The sequence below is a fragment of the Mytilus edulis genome, chromosome 7 (assembly GCF_963676685.1).
Source record: "Mytilus edulis chromosome 7, xbMytEdul2.2, whole genome shotgun sequence".
Lineage (NCBI taxonomy): Eukaryota > Metazoa > Mollusca > Bivalvia > Mytilida > Mytilidae > Mytilus > Mytilus edulis.
Window position 1 is genome coordinate 72,802,247 of NC_092350.1, and position 24,379 is coordinate 72,826,625.

Here is a 24,379-nt window from a genome sequence, read left to right on the forward strand (position 1 = left end):
AAAGAAATGCACTACGAAATAACTGTGTACTCGGACCAATATCGGGATCTTAGGGTTTTTTCATATCATATTTGTTTTATATAAGGAACATTGTCCATCTGCAAGTTTCAAATCGTCTGAAGTAACATGTATATTTGTTTGTTAGTACAATAAAATAGAGAAAACCCATTGCTGGCAATTAAAAAAAAGGATTTATTTATATGCCACACAAATACGGGAATGAGATAATTTAAAACATGAATCCCGAACGTTTATCTTCCTGAATATTTTGCGACAAAGAAAGAATCGGGAAATGATAAAATATAGAAAGGAAACGGAAACGGGAAGAAATGCAACAAAAGGAGTATGTACAAATGTATGAATATGCAAAATATAGGAGAATATGAATTCAAAATCTAATTTATAAATAAATCTGTGTAAATTTGCAAAATTAATGTATCGGATCTATTAATGCGAACTGCTGTCGAAAGGAAAATTGTCAAATATGCATTGAACGACTGACGACTCCTTTAAATGAATACTCATATTTTTTCAGGTAAACCGAAATCGGTTACCAAAAACCATACAGTACATTGACCTCATCAATAGTATGCTTGAACGCCTGAAACTTTCTTTAAAATGGTCATAATCGCCTTATTTTGAGGAACGTCGTCAAACGCTAAGTAGTACCCTTACTCTCCAGTTCCAGCTCCGATCCGCATAAGGGTCCGCATAATACTCTACACTAATGATGGAGTAAAGGAAAAAAGTTCCGGAACGGAAACGATTACTGTTCGGAGTTTGAGTAGTACCAACATCGTGCGCAATGTCTTCTTCTCAACTTTTACTGAGAGGAATAATTTGACATTTAATTGTTTGCTGTAAGATTTTTATTTTCTTTGTCAAACGAAGTTCGGGGAGGGATATAGTGTTTCATCTGTCCGTCACAAAATAAAGTCCATATATCCATGGAAGTATAAGTCATAGTTCTTGAGATTTGATGCGTCTTGTATCACCAAGGGGTCCTGATAAAAATAAGGAATCGTAACCTACATTTTACAAATGAGTAACTGATCGAAGTTTGAGTATGAATCCATATCTGAGATACAACTCATGGAGATATAATAGTTTGTCAGTAAATGCGTCTTTAATGGTAAGAATCGAGAGTCCTAAAAAATATGTCATCTTGACATAAATTCATGGATGAGTAAACGAGGTGAAAGGCTGCGTTTAAGTCCATATCTGGGATGAGGAATACAAATATTTTGTTAGTAGATGCCGCTTTGATAGTCACGAGTCAAAATCAAGTCTTGAAAATGAATTAGATGATATTCCGTTTAATCAACTGCGCTTAAAAGAATTTCGATTTTATTAACTTCACAATTAGTTATATTCTATAGCATTATCATAACTAATTGGATTGGGCCAGTTCTGGCAATTGAGGATTAAGGTCAACTCAATATACAGATTGTTTATATAATACTTTGCACTTTTTTACACCAAAAACCTCCATATTTTTGGCCCACAAATTTGGTGCGTGAACCAATTAACTCTCTTGTAAAGCATTTGCAATGGGATAGAGTCAATTGTCTCCTTCGTATTGACCAATCAGAAGCCCACATTTTGACATGATATAAGAAGTATAATAAGATATAATGTCTTATGTAGCGTGAGATTTTGTGTGTTCATCTATGGTGCTTTTTAAAGATGCTCTTGATTAATTGCGGGTATTGCATCGCCTACACATCTAGATACTAAACGAATCATTGCTTAAACTGCGTCCATATTTACATTAATTTCCGTTCCCGTTCCGTATTCCGTTTCCGCTGTTTATCAACACCCCCCCCCCTATGTAGTGGTCTTTGATTTATTTTCGACTGTCTTCTTATTAGAATATTTGTGGATATCCAAGTGTGAATTTGTTGAATAATCTAGCTGTAGAGGCATTGTCTCCTTTAACACAATGGTCCCTATTGTGAAATTATGCTTAGTTTTTAAGATAACTTCAACTATCGGCAGTGGAATTTAAATTATTGACGCGATTTTTTAAGCAATAGCCATGTGGATATTCGAGGTGTCATGCACAGAGAGTTTTTATGTTGATATTTTACCTTTAAAAAAATCACGATTCATGTAGTTCAAGTAAAATTAGATAAGTTTTTATTCCCTTTTTGCGTCCATTCTGTTGTCTTTGTCCATTATTCTCTATATATAAACATCCCATCCAGAATTTCATTCATATATATGACAAGGCAGGCATCGTTATTTGTGAGTTATATAAAAAATATTTAGAACAAAAATTAAATCTTATTCTTTTAGCTTATAGTTTACATACTATTTAAATCTAAAGGAGATACTACAAAGCCAATTAAAAAATACTTACATTTTCAAAATATTCATTCAAACAAATCCCGACAAAACAATTTAAATTATGTTAAAATGAGAAGAAAATAGTTGTTAATTAGATCTGTTTGTGAAAATACATTTGTGGAAATATTTTTTTTTAAGTTTTAAAAATGGTGGTGGAAGAACACATCTCGTAAAATGTTCTTTTGGCAAAGGTAAAATGATACTAATGACAGTTTTTCTCTGAGAACTTAAGACACTGTGCAAAGGGAGGCAAATCAAATTTTCCAAAAAAGGTGCCGTATCGCCAGCTGATGGTGCTATATCAGAAGGTGCTCTATCAGCAGGTGAGTGATAAAGATCTTACTGAAGGTAGCAGCAACCATTCCTGACGAAGGGTATTGTTTATTTCATGACGTGTTTAAACTGGGGTGCCTTTCGTGCACTTTACGCCCAATAGTGTCCAATATATGATCGATATGGTTCAAATTTGGGCTACGATCGGGCCAAGGAAGATAAACCGAATTCCATGGGAACAACGGATCTTCCTCCAAGATGTTTATTTCCAACTTTGGCGAGCTCTGTACTCTATTGGATACGGGCAACTGTGTGTCTGTTCGTAGGCAAAGGTCCCCGAAAGGGTCTTATCGCACGATAACCAGTAGCGATGAACCGATCTCGAACAGTTCTTGTTTAAAGGCTCCTGTATGGTCATCACTCTCTTTTTAGGATTGGATTGTTTGCAATGGGTTTCCTTCTGACCAACCTTCGTTATGCTTAATTTCCCTAGCAGATGTTATAGGAGGTTTTCTTGATCTCGGAAGGTCTTTAACAACGTATATGTTGCCTGATTTTTATTCTTAAAACGACTTATAGTGGAATGGTAATGACCAACAATACGTGAAATTGTCACAGTGACATACCTGCTTCTCTCATGCTGTTTATCTGCCATCTTGCTGCAGCTATGAGTTGTGGATGACCAATTTCAAGGTGTCAATCACAAAACTTTATAAACCTTGGTTAATATTTAAAGTGTTGAAAACAATGAGGATAAAAACATCTGTTTTATTGTTTACGAGTACAGTAGCTGCATGTGCAGATAAGAACTTATCGAGTCGATATTTATTGATTTAACTCGGGTGATATTTAAATAATGTTTAACTAGTTCTATTTCAACAAGTTATATCACAAAAAAATAAAGAGTGTTTTTTTTTTAATTTGAATTGCAATTTGGTGTTGCAATGCTTTTTCCATGTGTATGTTACCTTCGCTGTATTTGGCACTCCTTTTTGGAACTTGAAGAGTCTCCAATGCTGTTCAACTTGGTACTTTTTTGTCTTAATTTCTACTGCGTCACTGATGACGAAACTCGCGTCTAGTGTATCAAATTATTAGCCTTTGATAACTATATCCAACAGTCTTTAAAATGTTTTTTTTCCATGCTGGCAAATAGAATTGAACTGTGTTCTTCAGTACTCTATTATTATCTTTTGCTCTTACAATGTGTGCCATTATTCCGTACTGTGTATTCATTATCATTCGTTGGATACCAATTTTCATGGTTTTCGTGGGAACAGGTGAACCACGAATTCAAATGTTCAACGAATAACACATTTTGTATAGGCTCTTTGTATGCAGAGATTGGCAAAACCACGAAATCAAATATCCACGGAAATTCGGTTTTTCCTTATTCCTTTTTTTTTGCAAGTGTCTCATCCTGTCAACATGACCAGGACAGGATATTGAACTTCATTGCTTCGTATGTAACAATAGAGGACGTAGATGATTATAGAAATAAGCTTAAAAACTGTTCCGAGGTCAAGCCACAATATTGTCCAATGGAATTACCAGCAATTTAAAACACATCTTTGTAAAATTTAAACATGATAAAGCAAAGCTATAAGTTGTGTCTCAGTTAAATATAAACATCTGCAGAAAACAAAGGATTGTAATATCGGCAAATTATACAAAGAATATTTAAGGAATTACCTCATGCATTACACACAATGCAACACACCAACAGCACCAATCAAATTATTTAAAAGAGTTGTATTTTATGCTACTTTCAGCACTATATAAGCTATTTCATGGAGGTCAGTTTTTATTGGTTGAGGAACTCGGTGTGACTACCGACTTTTCTCATGAGAAGAGTCGAAATCACATGCCACGTGCGGGATTCGAAATGTTGACTGGCTAGTTATGATATAGTTGTTGGACTACTAAGACCTCTTGACAACCAACCCTTCAGTCATATGTCTCAAAAATAAAACAGCATGTATAGAACACTACCTTGAGTCTATCATCAAACAGGATGACCACTAAATTGAAAAGATTTTTTTATGTCTCATTTATGTTCATTATTTGTTCTGGTTTGTGCTTCCGTCCGTCCGTCTGTCCCGCTTTGTATTAAAGTTTCTGATCAAGGTAGTTTTTGATGAAGTTTAAGTCCAATCAACTTTAAACTTAGTACACATGTTTTCTATATGATATGATCTTTCTAATTGTAATGCCAAATTATAGTTTTAACCTCAACTTTATGGTCCACGGAATTTAGAAAATGTTTGTGCGAGTGGGACATCCATGTAATTTGGAAACCTTGTGTTTTTATACTTTGACACGAATTAAGTGAAGCGTTATTGTGTGTTATAAGCTCGTGATAATTTTTACCTTTTGAATATTGTCGTTATATCTTAGACTAACTGTTTATTCTTTTTATCATTTGTGTGTGCTTCAAATATATAACTACCAAGATAGTGAGATTAGTTTTGACCTTTTCTATAATCGAGTGGTTAAGTTAAAAATTTAAAACAATATTGTTACATATGATGTAAATAAATTTTGATTATAGAGGTAAATACAAATACAAAAATTACACAAAAATTGACAATAGATATATAGCAGTTAACCATTGTCTAGTAAGATATGTGAGCGTCTTGTCATTGTTAAACAATGACTTAAAATGGTCCTAAAATTGTAAAAGACACATGTGCAATTTAATGACAAAAAAAATTTATAATGAAAAAAATGACCACACGTTTGGTTCATTCGCAAATGTTTGCAGCTGCAATTTATCAGCATACTTGTATCAAAATAAAGAACGAATTTGTGCGAATTTATAACCACGAAAATATGACATTATTTGTGCCTTTTAAATCTGTTTTGCTTTGCATAGTATAAAAACATATAATACAGTTATTCGTAATTTACACTATACAAAAATGCGTGCCCGTCAGTTTCGTTAGCAACAAGCAAATACTTTAATTTACTATTATAGCAGACCGCCCTGGGTGAATTACACAAGTCTTTTTCTGACAGAAGTATTTTGTGCGTTGAGCCATCCGAAGTTATCGCAACTACGTTCTTTGATTTGCCCCCGACGACAAAAATATTTCCATGCTCATCTGCAGTTATGCCACTAGGTCCCGTCAGAACGGTTTCGTTTTAAAAGGTCCATAGAATATCTCCAATTTTATTATGGCAGACTATCGTATGCGTAGCTCTCTTTTTAGAGAATACATTATTGCCTGATGAAGCCACACAAGTTGAGACCAGATTATTGCTAATTATATTTATCCTATCATCCACTAAACTGACTTCCTGTATTTGTCCTTTATCAGGACAAACTATAAATTTACCTCCGAAATAAGTTAAGCTACACGACGAAAAACTAGTTCCAATGCTTTTGAATACCTTCCCCGATTTTACACTGAGTAATTTGATGTTCCTCTCAGTATATGATATTGTGGCCACAGTATCGTTGTTGATGCATGCAACATCATATATATTCGGCATACTATTGGTGATTTTTTTATCAATGTTTCCTTGGGGTGTAAAAAATAACAAATAAGAAGGGTCAAAGTTTGAAACAACGAAATTCCCACTAGGAAATATGTCACAGCCTGACACATTGAAAGCTGTCGTACTTATTTTCGTTTTCAAATCCAATGATATATGCTCAACATGAATTTTAGGCTCGACGTTTGTTTTCAATGATTGGGCTTGTCCCGTTTTCTTTTTTTGTAATGACAGTTCACATGGTCGTATTTCTATAATAGTTTTTCCGAATGTATTTATTTCTTTACTGATATTTTGTAATGATGTGTTTAATTGACAAGAGACTACGGTGTGAACAAAAGTATCACCTTTAATCCAATTCTGAAGGTCATTTTCTGTTTTATTTATTATTCTTTCTAAATGAGGAATTCCTAAAAATGTTTGCATACTCGTTGCATGTTTTTTTATGGTTTCTACGTCTTTTATGCACTCGTTAATTTCATTTTGGTTTTTATTTAGAGACGCAATGAAGCTATGCATTTGTTTGGTTGATTTTTCCACAGTTGTGTTTAGTTCGGCTAAAACATGGTCTTGCATTTTATCAAGGTGAGAATCTATATGCTTTCGAAGTGCTAATATCTCGGATTCGATTTTCTCTTTTGAAGTAGATATTGAAGATAAATTCTTCTGTCTGTCTTCGAGAATAAGGCTGACGTTCTCTTTCAGTTCCTGGAGTGATGATTCGACCTCTGTAAAGGCAACAGATGTCTTAGCATTTTGAACCACATCTTCAACAGAAAATATTTCTTTACATTCCTCGTGGATTACAGAAATGACACATTTTTCGCATAAAAGTTGGTTGTGCTTTTTGCAAAACAACAAATATTTTTCATCATGTTCACTGCAATGCAATTTAATATTTGCAATAAAGGATGGTAATTTTTGGTATTCAGCAAATTGGAATAATGTTGTGGTATCGTGTTGCCTTTAGGAGACTATGGTGTTCTCTGCAGTCTTGGCATAAACCTTCATCACAATCTGAGCACCAAACCACGGGCAGCTTAGATATGTGTCGTAAAGTACAAATGCCACAGTTTTCAAAAGAAGTCGTCATGACCTGAAAAAGCAAAATATTAGAATCTATTGATCTATATTAAAACTTACATAAAGTTCTCAACCGATAAAAGTCAGCTCATACATATATGTTTTAAATGAGAACACAAATCAGCAAGATACGGATATATATGTAAACATGTTGAATGATCTTTAATCACCCTTTTAGTCTTAGTTTCTTACACATACTTTTCAATTAGACCTTGAAGTCTTTTCGAAAGTAAATTAACGTTTTTTTCAAAGAGTTACAAAGCTATATATATCCCATGATGTCTAAATTTATACTTGTCAAATATAAAAGGCAAAACGAATAAATAGATAGGACACGTTTCCTCGCCGAACGCGTTTCATTTTGTATAATAACATAAACTTTTGTGAAAGCGTGTACTGTTAGATTTGTTTTTACCAAGGAAAACATTGTTTATCTAACCTTAATCATCTCGATGAATCGAATGACACTACACACACGATATATTTTTGAAAAATTCCTTGTAAAGAAAGGAATGTATTTTTCTCTTGCAGAGCTCTGAACGCTTGTCCGATTTTTGGTATTATTTTTTATTAAAAGCCAACATACATAGAAACATACTATTTGATATAAACAACTGCCATATTCCTGAATTGGTACAGTTCATTTGAATAAAAAATGGTGGGTTGAATCTTGTTTTATGGCTAGCCAAACCTCCCACTTTAAATGACAATGTTACAAAATATAACTTAAATGACAACACTACGTGACAGAAATACAGCACAAACACACGCCAGAACACTCATCACAGAGAATCGTACAAAGAAATAATATGACAGTCTACACAACATGCAAACCACAGAACAACAACGAACATCTTTCATCAAAGACAAACAGTGACGTACATTGATCTTTGATACATTTAACTTAAAAACCACCTGATCTATTCACCGGATGTTACCCATGTTCAATGTAGGATATCAACTATGACTAGAATAAAACCCTTTAGTCTTTTTCGTATTCACGGCAGCTCTGGTATTCACTCTTATATAGATTGCCATTCTATGGAACATGATACCACATGCAAATCGAGTTGGTAAGTGGAAAATACAGATAAACGCTATTCATCATGTAATGATACACATTTTAAAATCGACTATAACATCTTTAATAAATGTTTATTTGTATTTAGTATTGGAGTCCATTGAGAGTGTGTTGAATACAATGTCAAATTATGTTCACACAAAAAATAAACTACAAAGGGACATACACAATTATTTCCAAGTAAACGTTGTTCTTTTAACAACATATGATTGTCCTTCATTGCAAATTTGGCCAAACTATAAGGATAAAAAGGCAATGTTGTCAAAGTCTAATTATACATACATTTTTGTTTACAAATTTTGAAATCATTCAGAAACTCTTCAACGTTTTCTGTCTTTATATATCCTTTGATTTCAAATATTCGGATTTGAGCGTTTGGTTTTTGTATGCCATTTTCATAATGTTGTTTACTAGTAAAATATCCATGCAACATAGTACACAATGAGAGCAGACAAACCTATTGTTTATCAGTATTTCTTCTCTTTGGAATTGTTGTTCCTTTTGTCATGTCGGGATCTTATTAAAGGTTACTTTATTTGATCGGTTTAATAATTGTTGAAGCCACTGGTGATAAGTAAATGTTTACATCTATAGATGTCATTTTGTCTCTGCATATAGATACCGGTAATAATTGTATTTTATGGGTAATAACTTCTCATAGAAAGTGATCAATAATTTCGGCCCTATAGACTTGTTTGTAGATGTTATCTTTCGGATAATGTTTTTCAATTAAACAATTATACTATATTTATCGGGATGATAAGGCGATCGACGTTGTAAATTTAATCAATAAAGAGCTATAACTCTTTATAGAGAGTCTCCTTTTTAAAACTAGAAATCCCAAATACTGATTATGTTAACGGACGACGACGACGGACGCCAAATGATGTGAATAACTGGCTAACCCTTTAGATCAGGTGAGCTAAAATGAATCTTAAAATTGAAAAAAAAATAATAAAAGGAAACATGTATTACTACGTTAACTATGTGTGGACAGGCCTACACACTTCTCAGTTTCACAAGTGCATCAAGTACATTCTGAGATGAAAACCAACCATTTGGTGATATAGTTCTGTCGAATGTTAACCAAATATTCCCTGTTCAATCCATTTTATCCTTTACTCAGTATTATTTTTTTTACATACCTTAGATGCAGTCAAACTTAAGAACATAAATTAGTAAATGTCATGCAATTTACCAAATTCAACACTTCGTCATTTGAAGCAAATAAGACGCCATATTTCTGTTGTCACGAAGAATAACAAATGGCTATAGATAGTTTAAATAAATCGATATTTAATAATATATACCTACCCGAGGCTCTTAAAATTTTACCTGTATGGCTCACTGAGATTGTAAATTATGTAATAGTAATCACATGAAGACGAGGTGTGTTAGCGTAAGATCATCCCGATGGCCGGAGGCCAGAGGGTGATCTAACACTGACACACCAAGTCCGAATGTGGTATTTCTTTTACATCCCAGTTGTTATAGATTAGTCGAAAAGACATTTAAAATTCATAAAATCTAGTTTAAAACGCCACACAACCGTTATAATATACTTTATACATTATGTATGCCATTTATGACCCCGAACACGATGATTAAATATGAAACAATGTCAACTCGCTCCACCGGCCAATCGGCCCACACTAGATCGCCGCTTTATAAAAAAATCGACCCACTCTTGTTTACCGACTTGCCCCATTTTTGAAAAAGTTTGAAGTCAAATTGAACAATCAGTCTGACAACTCACTTATTTACGAATAGGGTTTTAACCCCACTGAATAATGGTGTAAATTCGTTCCACTTATCAAAATATTTTGCTTCCTTTAAGTATGTTAAATTACTGATATAAAAAAAGAAAATGTGGTTTGGTTATCAATGAGACAACCGTCCACAAGAGACAAAAATGACACAGAAAAAAAAACATCTATAGGTCACCGTACGGCCTTCAATAATGAGCAAAGCCCATACCGCATAGTCAGCTATAAAAGGCCCCGAAATGACAACTAACGGCCTGATTTATAAAAAAAGATAGTTTGTAGCCATGCAGTCGTCCTGGTGTAGTGGTATGTGTCGTGGGTTGATATGCTTAAGGTCTTGAGTTCGAAACCCAGCATAGTCTACAGATTTTTCTATGTAAATTTTGATAGAGAGTCTTTTTAGTATAATTAATTATAAATTTTATAGTGGATTCGACTTCCCGCCAAAACGCACAGAACAAAGGAAAACATGCAAAATAAAGAAACTCAAGCTAGAGTAATCTGGTAGGGAAGATCCGGCTCAGATCACTCCTGGTAGTACAAAGGCAATGGAATGTAACTTATCGTATCATTATTAACGGAAGGTTCTTCCTATTATTGTTTCGCTTTTGCTTCTTTGACATAATTTTATTGCTATTTTATTCGCACGGTGTTAACACTATTTTTTTTATTGTTGTAAAGCCATTCTGTGTCGACATGAATTATCATTGGTATTGTCATAATATTATTATAAAAATTAACTGTTTACAAAACTTGGAATTTTTGAAACACTAAGGCTTTTCTACCTCAGGAATAGATTACCTTCAGTAAGCTGTATTTGGCAAAACTTTTAGGAATTTTTGGTCCTCAATGCTCTTCAACTTCGAACTTGTTTTGGCCTTTTGAACTTTTTTGATTCGAGCGTAACAGATGAGTCTTTTGTAAACGAAACGCGAGTCTTGCGCAAAAACAAAGTTTTAATCCTGCTATATATGATGTGATTATGTTTGAATAAAAAAGGTGAAAAATTACATTTTTTTAATCATTTGAATACCAGCTGCTAAAGCTCGCCTCCGGGTGCGTTTTTCCCGCTATATTGAAGCCCCGATGGTGGCCTTCGGCTGTTTTCTACTCTTTGGTCAGGTTGTTGCCTTTTTGACACATTCCCCATTTCCATTCTAAATTTTACTCTAATGATGTTAAAAATTATTCATATTATTTTGAGGTAGCTTTATTTACTTTTCAATTTTCATATCGTACAGTAAAGCACAAATAATCCAAAAAATATTCAAGAATGAAAATCATATTAAGACAATTTAAAAAAAATCTTATCAAAATTAAATTGTATACTGGTATAACGGATAAATAAGATTTCTATTTATCGAAAATGGATGCGTAAGATACCAAACAAAAATTCAAACTAACAAGTCGAAAAATCAAACCGACAACGCCATGGTTGAAAAAGAAAAAGACAACAGACAAACTGACAAATAACAGTTCACAACACCAAACGAAACTCACAAAACACTTCGGCTGATCACAAGTGCTCCGGAAGGGTAATAAGATCCTGATTTACATGTGGTACCCGTCGTGTTGTTCATGTAAGAAGAAACCCATTGATACGTGTAAGGATTGAATACTCTTGTACAGAATAATAAAGACAAAGGAAATCTTATGGAAGGTTTATTTTAAAATATATCAATGTTTGTTGAAGAGAATATAACTGCCCACAATTTGGCATCCGTATAATGCATGTTGATTGTACATCTTTTCATTACATAAAAGTAGACGGATACACGATAAAACATGGATAATGATCAGAAATTTAAGAAAAAAACTCGCGATTGTAAAGAGTTCTGCGGAATTCCGAGCCCCGCCTGCGATTTCTTGTGGTAGTGTTTAGTGTAGTAAAAAAAGGTTTACTGCCAAATCTATTTCATTTCTTTGAAAGATGTGGAAAAACCGTTTTCTCCAGATGCCATTCCTGATTTTGCAGATATTAAGTTTCGTAGCTTTCCATGAATGTAAAAAAGTGGATATTTTTTTTAAATCAAACACGTTAATACCAATAAAATATCAATAGAACATGTAAACATGGTAAAATACTGAGAAACAAATATTTTTCTAACTTTTTAAAGATGTAATCTATGTATCGTAATGCATCTTTTGTCAGAGTCTTAGTAATTCTATAAAGGGTTGACAAAGTTGTTGATGTCTACATCTAAGTGTCATCTGTCATCAAAACACGAATTTTATTTTTCACTAAAATACCAAAATATTTTAATAATTCAACTTTGGATACTGTCTCGTGATGACGAAGACGCATCTGCTCAAGTTTCGTAAAAGACGATGTAGGTTGATGTCAGTCAATGTACTCTAAATATTAATTGCTAAGAAGTCAACTCAGTAATATCCTTTATCAGTAAAATACGAAATGTTGAAAATATACGGAGACGTTCTTTTAATCATGAAAAAGCTATTGTTAAGTTTCGTAAAATTCAACAAGGTTCGAGAAAGTTATTGATGTCTGAAGATAAACGATGACAGAATGAAGGATCACTATGTTAACTTATACTACATGCAACGGGTGCTAGAAAAAAAACGGAATGAAAGTTTATGCAGGTTATTTGTACGACATATTCATAATTAAATGAAAAAAGTTTTCCGTGTAAGATAATTTGGATTGAAGCAATACAACAGCTAAGAATGTATTTACGAGTAATTCACACTGTACAAAAACACTTGACCATCTTTTTTGTTTGCTACAAGCAAAACATTCAATTCGCTGTTGTAATCAATTGCCCATGGAGAACCACATAAGTTTGTTTCTGATAAAAGTATTTTATGCTTTGTGCCATCAGATGATATTATAATTACATTTTTTGATTCCTTTCCGACGACAAAAAGATTTCCATGTTCATCTACTGTTATACATCTGATACCTTTTATAACCGTTTCGTCTGTAAAAGTCCATAGTAAATCCCCGTTTCTATTTTGACACACTACTATATTTGTATCTTGCTCTTCAAAATAAAGATTATTCTCAAATGAAGCTACATATGTAGCGACCACATTACTGCCAATTATATTTGTCTTGGTATCCTCTAGCCCGACCTCCAGCAAATGTCCTTCATCAGAAGAAATTATAAAACTGCCTTTAATGTAAGTTAAACCTTTGGAAGGTAAATCTGTATGAATGCTGCTGAATGCTCTCCCCGATTTTAGATTTACTAGTTTTATATTCACCTCAGAAGATGATACTACTGCAACAGTTTCGTTGTTGACATATGCAACATCAATAATATTCGGCATTATGTTTTTAATCACTTTTTCATATTTTCCATCAGGTGCAAACAATTTAAGATACGCAGGATCAAAGTGTGACACCACAAGTTTGCCGCAAGGTAAAATACAACAGCCGGACACATCAGTACATAATGTTTTGAATTTCGTTTTTAATTTCAGCGTTATATGATCAACTGAAGTTTTAGGTTCAAGACTTACCGTCAACTGTGCCTGTCCCTCTTTTCTTTTGTATAAAGACAGTTCACATGGTTGGAAATCGACGCTATGTGTACCGAACTCAGTTATTCCGTTACTGATATTTTGTAGTACAGAGTTGATCTTGAAAGACACTACGGTGTGACCCAAGCGAGTACTGTCTGTCCAAAGCAATATTTTGTTTTCCGTTTCATTTAACTTGTTTTCTAATTGTTTAATTCCTAAAAATGTTTGCATATCTGTTGCATAATTTTTTATGGTTTCTACATCTTCTATGGACGCGTCTATTTCCCGTTTGTTATTCTTCAGAGATGCAATGAAGCTCTGTATTTGTTGGGTTGAATTTTCCACAGCTTTGTTTAGTTCAACAATGAAATGGTCTTGTATTTGATCAAGGTGATGATTTATCTTATGTCGAATCGCTGATATCTCGGATTTGAGTTTATTTTTCGAATCTGACAGTGACGATATATTCTTTTGTCTGTCCTCAAGAATTAGACGCATGTTTTCATTCAATTCTTGGAATGACGACTCGATTTCGGTAAATGCTACAGATGTTTTAGCATTTTGAATCACATCTTCAATGGGGATTATTGCTTTGCATTCTGCGTGTTTCTCAGAAATAGCGCATTTTCTACATAAAACTTCATCGTGCTGCTTGCAAAACAATTGGTAATTCTCATCGTGTTCATCGCAGTGCAGTTTAATGTTTGCAATAAAGGATGGCAACCTATGATATTCATCGATAGAAACTGTCGTGTGGTTTCTTGATGCCTTTGACAAGCTATGATGTTGTGTACAGTCTTGGCAAAGTCCTTCATCGCAGTCTGGGCACCAAACCACTGAGAGCTTAGATACATGTCTTGAAATACACACACCACAATGATCAAAAGAGGAAGCCATAACCTATAAAAACAATCTTCATATTATCATACAGTATCACACATGTTTGAATTTAGAGTGTATATAAAACACTAGTTTACATCTTATATCTTTAAAATGTAATTACTGCGACATTATTTTTTTATCATTATATTTCATATTGTTTTGTAGTCAAATAAATCAAATTTCATCTGATAACGAAATATATACAATAATAATATAGTGTATGCTCTTTACTTCGTATTTAATTTGACTCATATGGCCCAAGAACACAGTTATTTCGTAGTGCATTTCTTTTAGACAATAAATTCAAATTAAAAAAATCGCACCTGCTCTTTCTCAAAAAGATTTTTACAGAGTAGTGTACTACCAGTGAGACAAATAATATCAAAATTATAGAAACTTCTACCAGCTTTAACTCAAAATATTGACAATTCTGTGTTAAGAGGGTATAAAATTCAGTTTGACAGCTTCATAAGCAACACGACGGGTGCCACATGTGGAGCAGGATCTGCTTACCCTTCCGGGGCACCTGAGATCACCCCTAGTTTTTGGTGGGGTTCGTGTTGTTTATTCTTTAGTTTTCTATGTTGTTTCATGTTTACTATTGTTTTTCTGTTTGTCTTTTTCATTTTTAGCCATGGCGTTGTCAGTTTGTTTTGGATTTATGAGTTTGACTGTCCCTTTGGTATCTTTCGTCCCTCTTTTCTTCAGACGTGATAAAATTTGACCTTTTTGAACTGGACCAAATCACTACTTAACATAAAGATTCAGCACCCAAATTTTTTTAACATGTAAAAACATCCCCTACTTAATATTTCATGCATTTAATATCAAGAAATAAATTGGGAAAGTGTATCAAATAAAACATGCAAGTTATACACTGTTTACACTAGGGACTATATTCGTAGACAACGAAAACCAAAGGACGATAACTGTGTCCTTGGACCATATACGGTTATGAACCTTATATGAAAATTAGAGGGTTTGGTATAATTGCCAATAAGACAACTCCCCACCGCTCCCAACCAAACATCAAAAGACATATAAGTTGGCAACAATATGTAACTGTAAATCAGCAAAACCCACTTAGCATAGTCAGCAACGGCACTGACGATTCTCGTGTAGTTTGGACTTCATACTTACAGAAACAGAGAAACTGATCTTACTAACAGAAAATAGAGTATACATATTTATAGGTTGCACTTTGTAAATACAGCTGTTTCTCAAAACACGCCTATTTTGGGGATAATTTGAATATTCATAGAAAATTAATTTTGTTTACATACTGGTTCCCAGTTATGCTCTCTGTGTTCCATCTCACAGAGACATAACTTGGGAATGTTACCAGTAAATTTACATGTGCATATTGTTTACATTGAAATCTGTGGTAACCTTTCATTCGAGGTAGGGGTAGTTAAGAAAAATAGTGTTAGTTTAAACTCTAAGAAGTCCAGGGCATATAAACGTTGAAAATATGCCGCACTGCCATATATTTTGACCTTTGAAAAAAATTGTGGTGCATATGAACTTTCAATTCTAGGATAAGATTTTTTTCAAAACTTCATAGTAAAAGTGGTACAGTTTAAGCCGTAAAAGGAGTTCCTATGGGAAATTGTATTGTCAATATTTACAGAATTGCAACCTATAAACTATGTAAATGATGTCACTTCCACATGAACCCTGTTAGATGGTCAATAACGCTTCCCAATAATTCATTATAAAATATAAAAAAAAATGTTGGATTTTACTTATGGTCACTGAAGAAATAACAAGATCACGAATAATCAAAAATTAATCATTGAACATTTACACCTTTTAATTATTATGTTTTAGATATATTCAACCTATAATCCTTTCTAGTATGATAAAACCGAATAATTTTGATATTTCAAAATAGTTAAAACTCGAATTATTCTTGATATAGTTATTTCAACTTGGACAATTGTAATCATCTATATGTTGAATTAAATGATGATAGCAGAAATATGTAATGTCAGAAGGTTATATTTATACGATTATGCAATCTATATATAGCGAAAAGAGATCTTGACAAATAATATAGATCCATGTCTATTGTTGACGACAGCGTTTTGACTACAGATCATTAATTTGGTTTTGTTAGGAAATGTGGTGTCATCCGCGTATACAACGGATTATTTTATTATAAAGACAAAAGGTTTGCTTGAAATAAGGTTTGAAACAATTTTGATACAATTTTAATAGGAAAGCATTATGTCATCTAAGAGTAAATGCCTAGGGTCGACTGATTAACTTTTTGTTACATAGTTCGAATATTATTTTAGGAAAAATTTAACCTTAACTTGTCTATTTTCATGAATTTGTTCAGTGAATTTTATGGGTGCACGCCCCACTGTGTCATCTATGTGCTAAATCAAGCAAAAACAATGAGTAAGTTAGAATATTCTTTTGTTTAACATATAGAATGATTAACTTTGGTAGCAATAACTTGCGTACATACCTTGAATTTAATAATACATTAGAAGAGTAACTAAGTACATCAAATTTAACAAATTCAATCCCCTGTAAAAGGAAGTAAATAATACGTCATTTTTCTCTAATCACATGATATAGCAATAGGTAAGATAACTTTAAAATAAAATCAATAACATATCTTAAAGACAAACATTTTTAACTGATATATCAATGACCACTGGTGTTAAACTGACCACCATAACTGCAGTTACGGTGATCCCAACATGGCGGAGCCCAAAAAAGGTAAAATCGTCAGTTTGTAATTTCTCCGTGAACACGCATTGTTTTAAAGAATTACTCAGCCGCTAGGTTGATATGCCAGGTACTGTTGTATGTGTGTGTTCTTAATATCATATGTGACCTTTTTACCGAAATAATAGCCATTGGAAATTTACGGAAGATCATCGGGTTTTTTTGTTGTTTATTTTAACGATAACAAATATTTCATTTAATCATTTCCTGATATATAAATACCTAAGTAGCCCAGGTCGCATACTTAGGGGCCCCTGTATTTAAACAGCCTCACTTGACCAGGGAAAATATCAAATGAGTTTATACAAAATGTTTACATACATAATTATATTAAATAACCAATACAATTGATTTTCACACCTGATAAACATCACTGTATAAAATCACTATCGTATATCCGGTTCACTGAACAAACATGTGTTGATTTATACTTGAAATACTTTAAAATTTGATTGCGAAAATAAGTTATAGTTTGAATTGAAGAATTTTGATGTGATTGAACAGAAATTGAAAGTATTCTTTAAGTAGCCCATATATATATATATATATGGATTATAAAAAAGGATAAAGCACATGTGGTGAGTACAAATGTATTACGAAGCATAATATATGTGGTAATTTACTATTGTAACTAATATGCACGGACATAGATTCAAATAATAGTTACCAAAAAAAAAGATTGTTTTTCTTTCTGTTATAATAACATATTGTTCACTACTTTATACACATACTAGTATATATGAAATCAAACACACCTTTCGTTAAGAGCAGTAGAAATAAGTACATCTTCCAATATTTTTTCGATAAAGAGTTTAATTTTCGTTTTGCATATATACTTTATATCCGAGCGTAGCAGAAGAAGTTTTAATTCGTTTTTCATGTGCAGTTTTAGCAAAGCCTGTATAGACTGCACATCTATAATACTAAAATAACGAGGTCCAATTTATCAGCCGTCATCGGGTAAAAACGACAAATCAAAGAATTCAACTTTATGTATAGCTGATATAGGACAATGGTGTAGATTAAAAATTACGCAACTCCAGACCCTTTTGTTTTCCATATAATTGATATTGCCAATAATTAACAAGTTCCGGGTCGAATCCGATACCGATACCAATAGTATATTCACCTGTTACCTATTACAATGTACCTTATCTGTACGTTCCGCATCTGACAGGCGCACCACCAAACGGTGTATTTGATTTTGCTATATATACGGGTCATAATCACAGGGTTGACACTACTAAATTAAACAAATGTCAAATTGTTCCCTATTGTATGATTGTAGTATTTTAATCAATAAGACTTTCTAAGATAACAATACGAATACTGAAAATCTGGACTTAAAATAAGGCGTATAGGTACAGTTTTCAATTTGTAAGCGGGCATGACGTAAAAATCGAATCAAAGAATTCAACTTTATTGGATAATGCTGTTGATTAAAAAATACTCAATTCCAGGAACTGAATATTACCAATAATTCATAAGTTTCAGGTCGACGGGTTCAAACAGAAAGATTTGAAAGCAGAGAAAACTGTGTATCTTATAATCAGCACGACTTTATCAGATGACAATACCGATACTAAAATAAGGCTTACGTGCATAATTATATACTTTAGTTCAGTCACGGACCCGCGATATCACGGATGTGTTCTAGTTCAGTTTAATTTTGATCGAATTAGCATTTATTACGTATTTTCCAAATAGCCCATTTGAAATAAAGTAGTATTGCATTAGCAATGGTATTATTCGAATTCTCTGTACAAATTCCTAATAAAATATCTTTTTCAACGAGAACCTCGTCGCTTATTAGGTTACAAAGTTTCTATCAATGGTTTAACATTGTAACATTGATAAAATAAATGCTCAAGAGTTTCAATATTATTTATTTCATCACATAAATGACATTTTCCATTTGACCTATGCATTATTTGCAGTCTGTTTTCTGTATATATAATCTTGTGATACATTTCCATTGAAATTCTTTAACTTTTCTATTAATATTCATTTTACTTAGATTTAGCCAAATTTTTTCCCAATTTATATACTCGCTATACAAATTTTCCCATTTTGTTTGACACTAAGGGGTCTCAGTTATGTTAATGTTTAATTGAAGATATTTTAATGTCAAATCCTTGATTTTAATGATTTTATTGTCTGGATTTATAATTGAAGGTTTTCAGAAATTTTGATTTGTTGCTTTTTAAAGCAGGTTATTTTTTAAAATCTGCATGAATGATTGTGGTATGGAACTTTTGATTCGTGAATATTCCGAAATACAATTACGTTTATCTATTAATTGTCTATATATTTCATTGCACGATTTAAAATCTTTGGTATTATTGTCCAATATATCACCAATAGTTTTGATCTGACTTTTTGAAAAGGAAGAATAAAATAAAGATTTGCCCTGAAATAAAATATTTGAGTTTCCAAATAATTGCTGTTTCTTTACTTCCAACTCGCTAAATATACCCTGTGTGATCTTTGTTAATTTTGACCACGATTGTATAGCGCTTTTGTAATAATGTGGTAGGTTTTTATCTCAAGACCTGAAAGGTCAGAACATTTACACAGAAAAAGTTCATCCTCAAATTTCTTATCACACTTTTTAACCAAAATTTTCCTATTGCATTCCAACTAGATAATGGCTTATGTAATATCGAATATAAAGATTTGATATATTTACTTTCTATCCAACTATCTAAATTTACCATCCCCATGTTTTGTCATTGTCAATGTTATAACCATGGTGAATACCTAGTGTTTTTATGTTATCTGTTGTCCAGCTTATCTTTTTAAAAGTAGGTCGTCTGCGTTTATTTGCGCCAATATTTATCCCCTAAGTCTTTTCGTAATTAATTTAAGAACCCGATGCCTTTTCAAATTTGTCTAATATTTCAAAAGATTTTTTTGCAGAACTTTCATTTTTATTAAATAATTGCGTGTCGTCTGGAAACATATTCAATTTGGTTTATAAGCTCCTCATTTTCTTCCCTAGGCAATACAATGCCTTGACTGTCTTATTCTGCTCTTATTGCACAGGCCAAGGGCTCCGCCTGTAATATGTATAAAAAGGGGGCTATAGGACACCCCTGCCTGGCTGATCTAGAAATTGAAAAATATTTTGAGACGTAGCCATTTGTTTTAATACAAGCTTTGCACGTTTTAATAGCATTTGAACCCAACCACGAAAATTGTCCCCAAAATTAAATTCCTTCATAACGAAGTCTAGCCATCCCCATTCCATCCTATCAAAGGCCTTTTGTTGGTCTTAAAAGACAATTATACCCTCTTCATCTTCATCATCAAATTATTTTATGATATCCTGTATCTTTCTATAAGCTTCTGTTATATGCTTGCCTTTTACAAACCCTTTTTGGGCGGGATGTATAAGCTTAGGTAGGACTTTTTTTTTTTTTTTTATCTTTCTGCTAGTATTTTAGCTATAATTTTATAATCGCAATTCAGAAGTGTAAGAGGGCGCCAGTTTCGTATATTTTCCCGTTCCCCGCCCTCAAATAATAATGTTAAAACTCCTTTATATTGCGAGTCTGACAATGTTTTTTCTTTAAATATTTCTTGCAATAACGCACAAAATTCTTCTTGTATGATATTCCAAAATATTACATAAAACTCATGATATGATCCCGTCCTCCCCTGGGGATTTATTTGTTTTTATAATTTTTAGAACTTTCATTATTTCCTCCGCGGTAATATCACGGTCAAGTAATTTTTTGTCGTCATCGTTTAGTTTATTTTCGATGTGACTGGTTAAATCTTTACCACTTTCCAAATTCCATCCCTCGGAGCTAAATACAATGAAATAAATTTGAGTAGAATTTAACTTGTTCATTTAGTATTTCGTCTATATTGTATTTTTAATGTCCATTATCTGTTTTTATTCAACTCCATAATTTATTTTTTCCGTTTTGCTTTTTGAGATTGAAAAAGTAGCTCGACGATTTTCCCCCTTCTTCCGCCCTTTTTACAGGCGCCCTTATTTTAGACGCCTCTGATTTGTTTTCATAGTAATTTTTAATTAGCGATTCTATTTCTGATATCTTATTTTCAACCTCCCCAGACGTAGTACTATTTAATTTGAGCTTTTCTAATTTCTTTTCAAGGTTGATAATATAACTTTTTTGATAATTTTTGTTTAATATTTTACTTACTTTCATTGTTAACTTTTTTTTATTAGTGATTTTGTTACATCCCACCAATTTTGAATTTTTTCGAATCTACTTTTTTCAGTTTTTCCAGGTTTCCCACCAAATTTTAAATGCATTCTTAAATTCTTCACTTTTGATTGTATTTATATTCATTATCCATATACCCGGACCTCTTTGTATTTCATCAAGTTTTAATTTGAATGACACAAGATCATGATCGCTAAAAGGACAATGCGCGATACCAACATTGTAAACTTTATTTGACAGATTTTTATCACAAAAGATATAGTCTATTCTAGACTACTTTGAATTTCCTCTTTGAAACGTATACCGTTTATCTTTTGGATATCTGTCTCTCCAAATATCTGTTAGATCATATTGTGACAATAAAAAAAGTATTTCCTTTATACCAATGTCATCACGATTATGAGAGGGATTTCTATCAATTGTTTTGTCAAGAGTACAGTTAAAATCCCCTACCAAAATATTGTAATGGTCTACACTATCGTCTGTAAAATTACCAAAAAAAATATGAAATGATTCAAAAAGCCGTTTCCTCTCTATGCCACTATTGTTGGCATATATAGTTGAAATATGATAAATTGCACTTTCCGTTTTGATGCTACATTTTATTATTCGATCGTTTTGCGGGTTACTATAATCAAACACGACTTCGCCAAGACATTTTTTTGTTTGTAAAATAGAGACACCACGAAAATCACTGGTTCCGCAATTCCAAACACTTTTATTGAACCCATTTAACTTCCATTTATTTTGCCATTGCGTTACATCATTTACTGTGCAATGTGTTTCTTGTAGACAAATTAAATCATATTTTTTGTTAGCGAACCAATTGAAAACTAAATTACGTTTCTTTTTATCACGTAAGCCGTTTACATTCAAAGTTATGATTTGGATCGACATTCTTTAGTATATTTTTTTTTTAAGTTCACGATTTGATATACATTTTAACACTGCTATGTCTCGTTGATTTAATTGAGAGTTCACGGTCAAAGCCACCGTTTTAAGTTTACTTTCAATTTTACGAGTCATTGACCAATTATAACAATACACATTTCAAATTGTCCACCTAAAATAATAACAATACAGATACATCGATACAGTTTGAAGTACAATAGATAGAAAAACAATATAAAATAATAATTCAAAAGCTGCAAATCAGTAGAATAAAACATATGTACATATAATTTTTTTGGATTGATTTGTTTTTATTGTTTTACATAAAAAGTAGCAAATACGATTGTAATTTCGGTTTGTGTATTATTACTCATAATTATCTGGGGAACCTGCTTTACTTTGTTTACTGTCTTTCTTTGCAAACATTAGCGTCAGCGATATGTCACTAAGTTTGCGCTTGGTGTCACAAGGACGAGGATTGTTCTGGTTTGGTGACATCTTATGGTGAAGAAATTCACGAAGTTTGACACGAATTGTTTGGGCCCCTTCAATTGTTATGTGAACTCCACTAGCATCTGTTTTTTCGTAAAGCGCCTTTACCACGTTACCATTTTTTGTGAAGATATTGTCTACATCAATATAGGTCAGCATTTCATCTTTGAGACACAATTTTTCCAAAAAATTATTAACATGTATAGCTGTTTCATTGACTGTGTGAATATGGTTACTGTTACCTCTTCTCGGAATGATACCACACACACCAATATCCGCATTTGGAAATGCTTGTTTAACTTTGACAATAGCCTGTGATGCATAAACATTCACCTGATTACTGTCGTGCTGGTTTTTACTCAAGTCATTAGTACCTAAGCTTATGATGACCTTGCCTACATTTGAGCCATTGCTTTTCACACGATGATTTTCAAAAGCCGCACCCAAACACTGATCTAATTTTTCTAGAGCGGCACCATTTATAGAGGCATTGATCAAATTGTCCTCAAATTTACCAACTCTCAAACAATTTGAAGCTCGTAACATTAAATTTGTTCCTTTTGATTTAGTGTGGTATGTGTTAGGTGTTTGTAGATGGTTTGTTGCCACTTATAATGGGTCGATGGACTGACTTTCATTTTTGTCGTTTTTGTCTTGAGCTTCTCTACCTTCGAGAATTTCGCTAGCATAATTACCATAAGACTTAATCATAGTATGATGTTTAAAGTCAGCGCAATCATTACGGACATGACCGCTATTTTTGCAGAAGGAACATTTGGATTCGTTAAGACAGTCTCGTGCAAAATGCCCAATTTCTAAACAGTTATAGCAGCGCTTACTATGATCTGGTTTGTCTTTGCAAGCATAGGAAGGGTGGTTTCTTTATTCACAATGAATACACTCTGTTCGACCATTGTCGGCAAACATTCGGACATCATATCTACCAAATGTTGTTTTGTTTGGTATTGTCGGAGCACAATTAATGATTTGAATGTATCTTGAACCATTTTCTATATTTTTTCCTCGAATATATCCCCGCTTTACTGAACCCGGGACGACTTTGCCATACTGAAGCATTTGTGTAGCTAGATAGCAGTCATTTAGTTCATAAGGAAAGTCTATGATTGTTATGTCACTCTGACGGAGGTCGGGTGACATATTGTTATTGTTCCATTCTTTTTTTAATTATTTTTATAATTTTTATTATTCCACACTTTTTGTCCATTTGAGTTCTCGGAATCGTATGGACCAATTGTAATGGAACTAACGATAATGTTAACCACTATTGCCAGAAGTGCAGTGAGAATTGACACTTCCAAGATGGCCACTGTTACCATGGAAACGGTAAAAGAGAACAAAAATGAGATTTTAGTTTTTAGTGGATAATTTGAGTATGCCTTAACATTGTCTCATCAACCTTAAACACATTAGAGCTGTCCTCTATCTACATGTTTTGGATGATTTTAGGAATCCTCGGAACTATAGTGTTGCCATGGAAACTGATAAAAAATATCAAAATTTTTAAAATTCTGTAAAAATGTTTATAATGCAGAACGGTTGACTAGCAAATTTAGATGTGGCATTTCACTTTGGAATTTCCAAAATGGCTGCCGTTACCATGGAAACAAGACCAAAAA

General features: G+C 32.9%; 1 protein-coding gene across 1 annotated transcript; it reads right to left on the reverse strand.

Annotated features, from left to right (window-relative positions):
* Positions 1-11,710: 11,710 nt before the first annotated feature.
* On the reverse strand, positions 11,711-16,988 carry LOC139482151 (uncharacterized). Its single transcript, XM_071265839.1, has 2 exons — positions 16,895-16,988; positions 11,711-14,436 (listed from the first exon to the last, which is right to left on the reverse strand). The coding sequence occupies exon 2, from the start codon at positions 14,431-14,433 to the stop codon at positions 12,742-12,744; it is 1,692 nt and encodes a 563-aa protein (XP_071121940.1). The 5' UTR covers positions 14,434-14,436; positions 16,895-16,988; the 3' UTR covers positions 11,711-12,741.
* Positions 16,989-24,379: the final 7,391 nt, after the last annotated feature.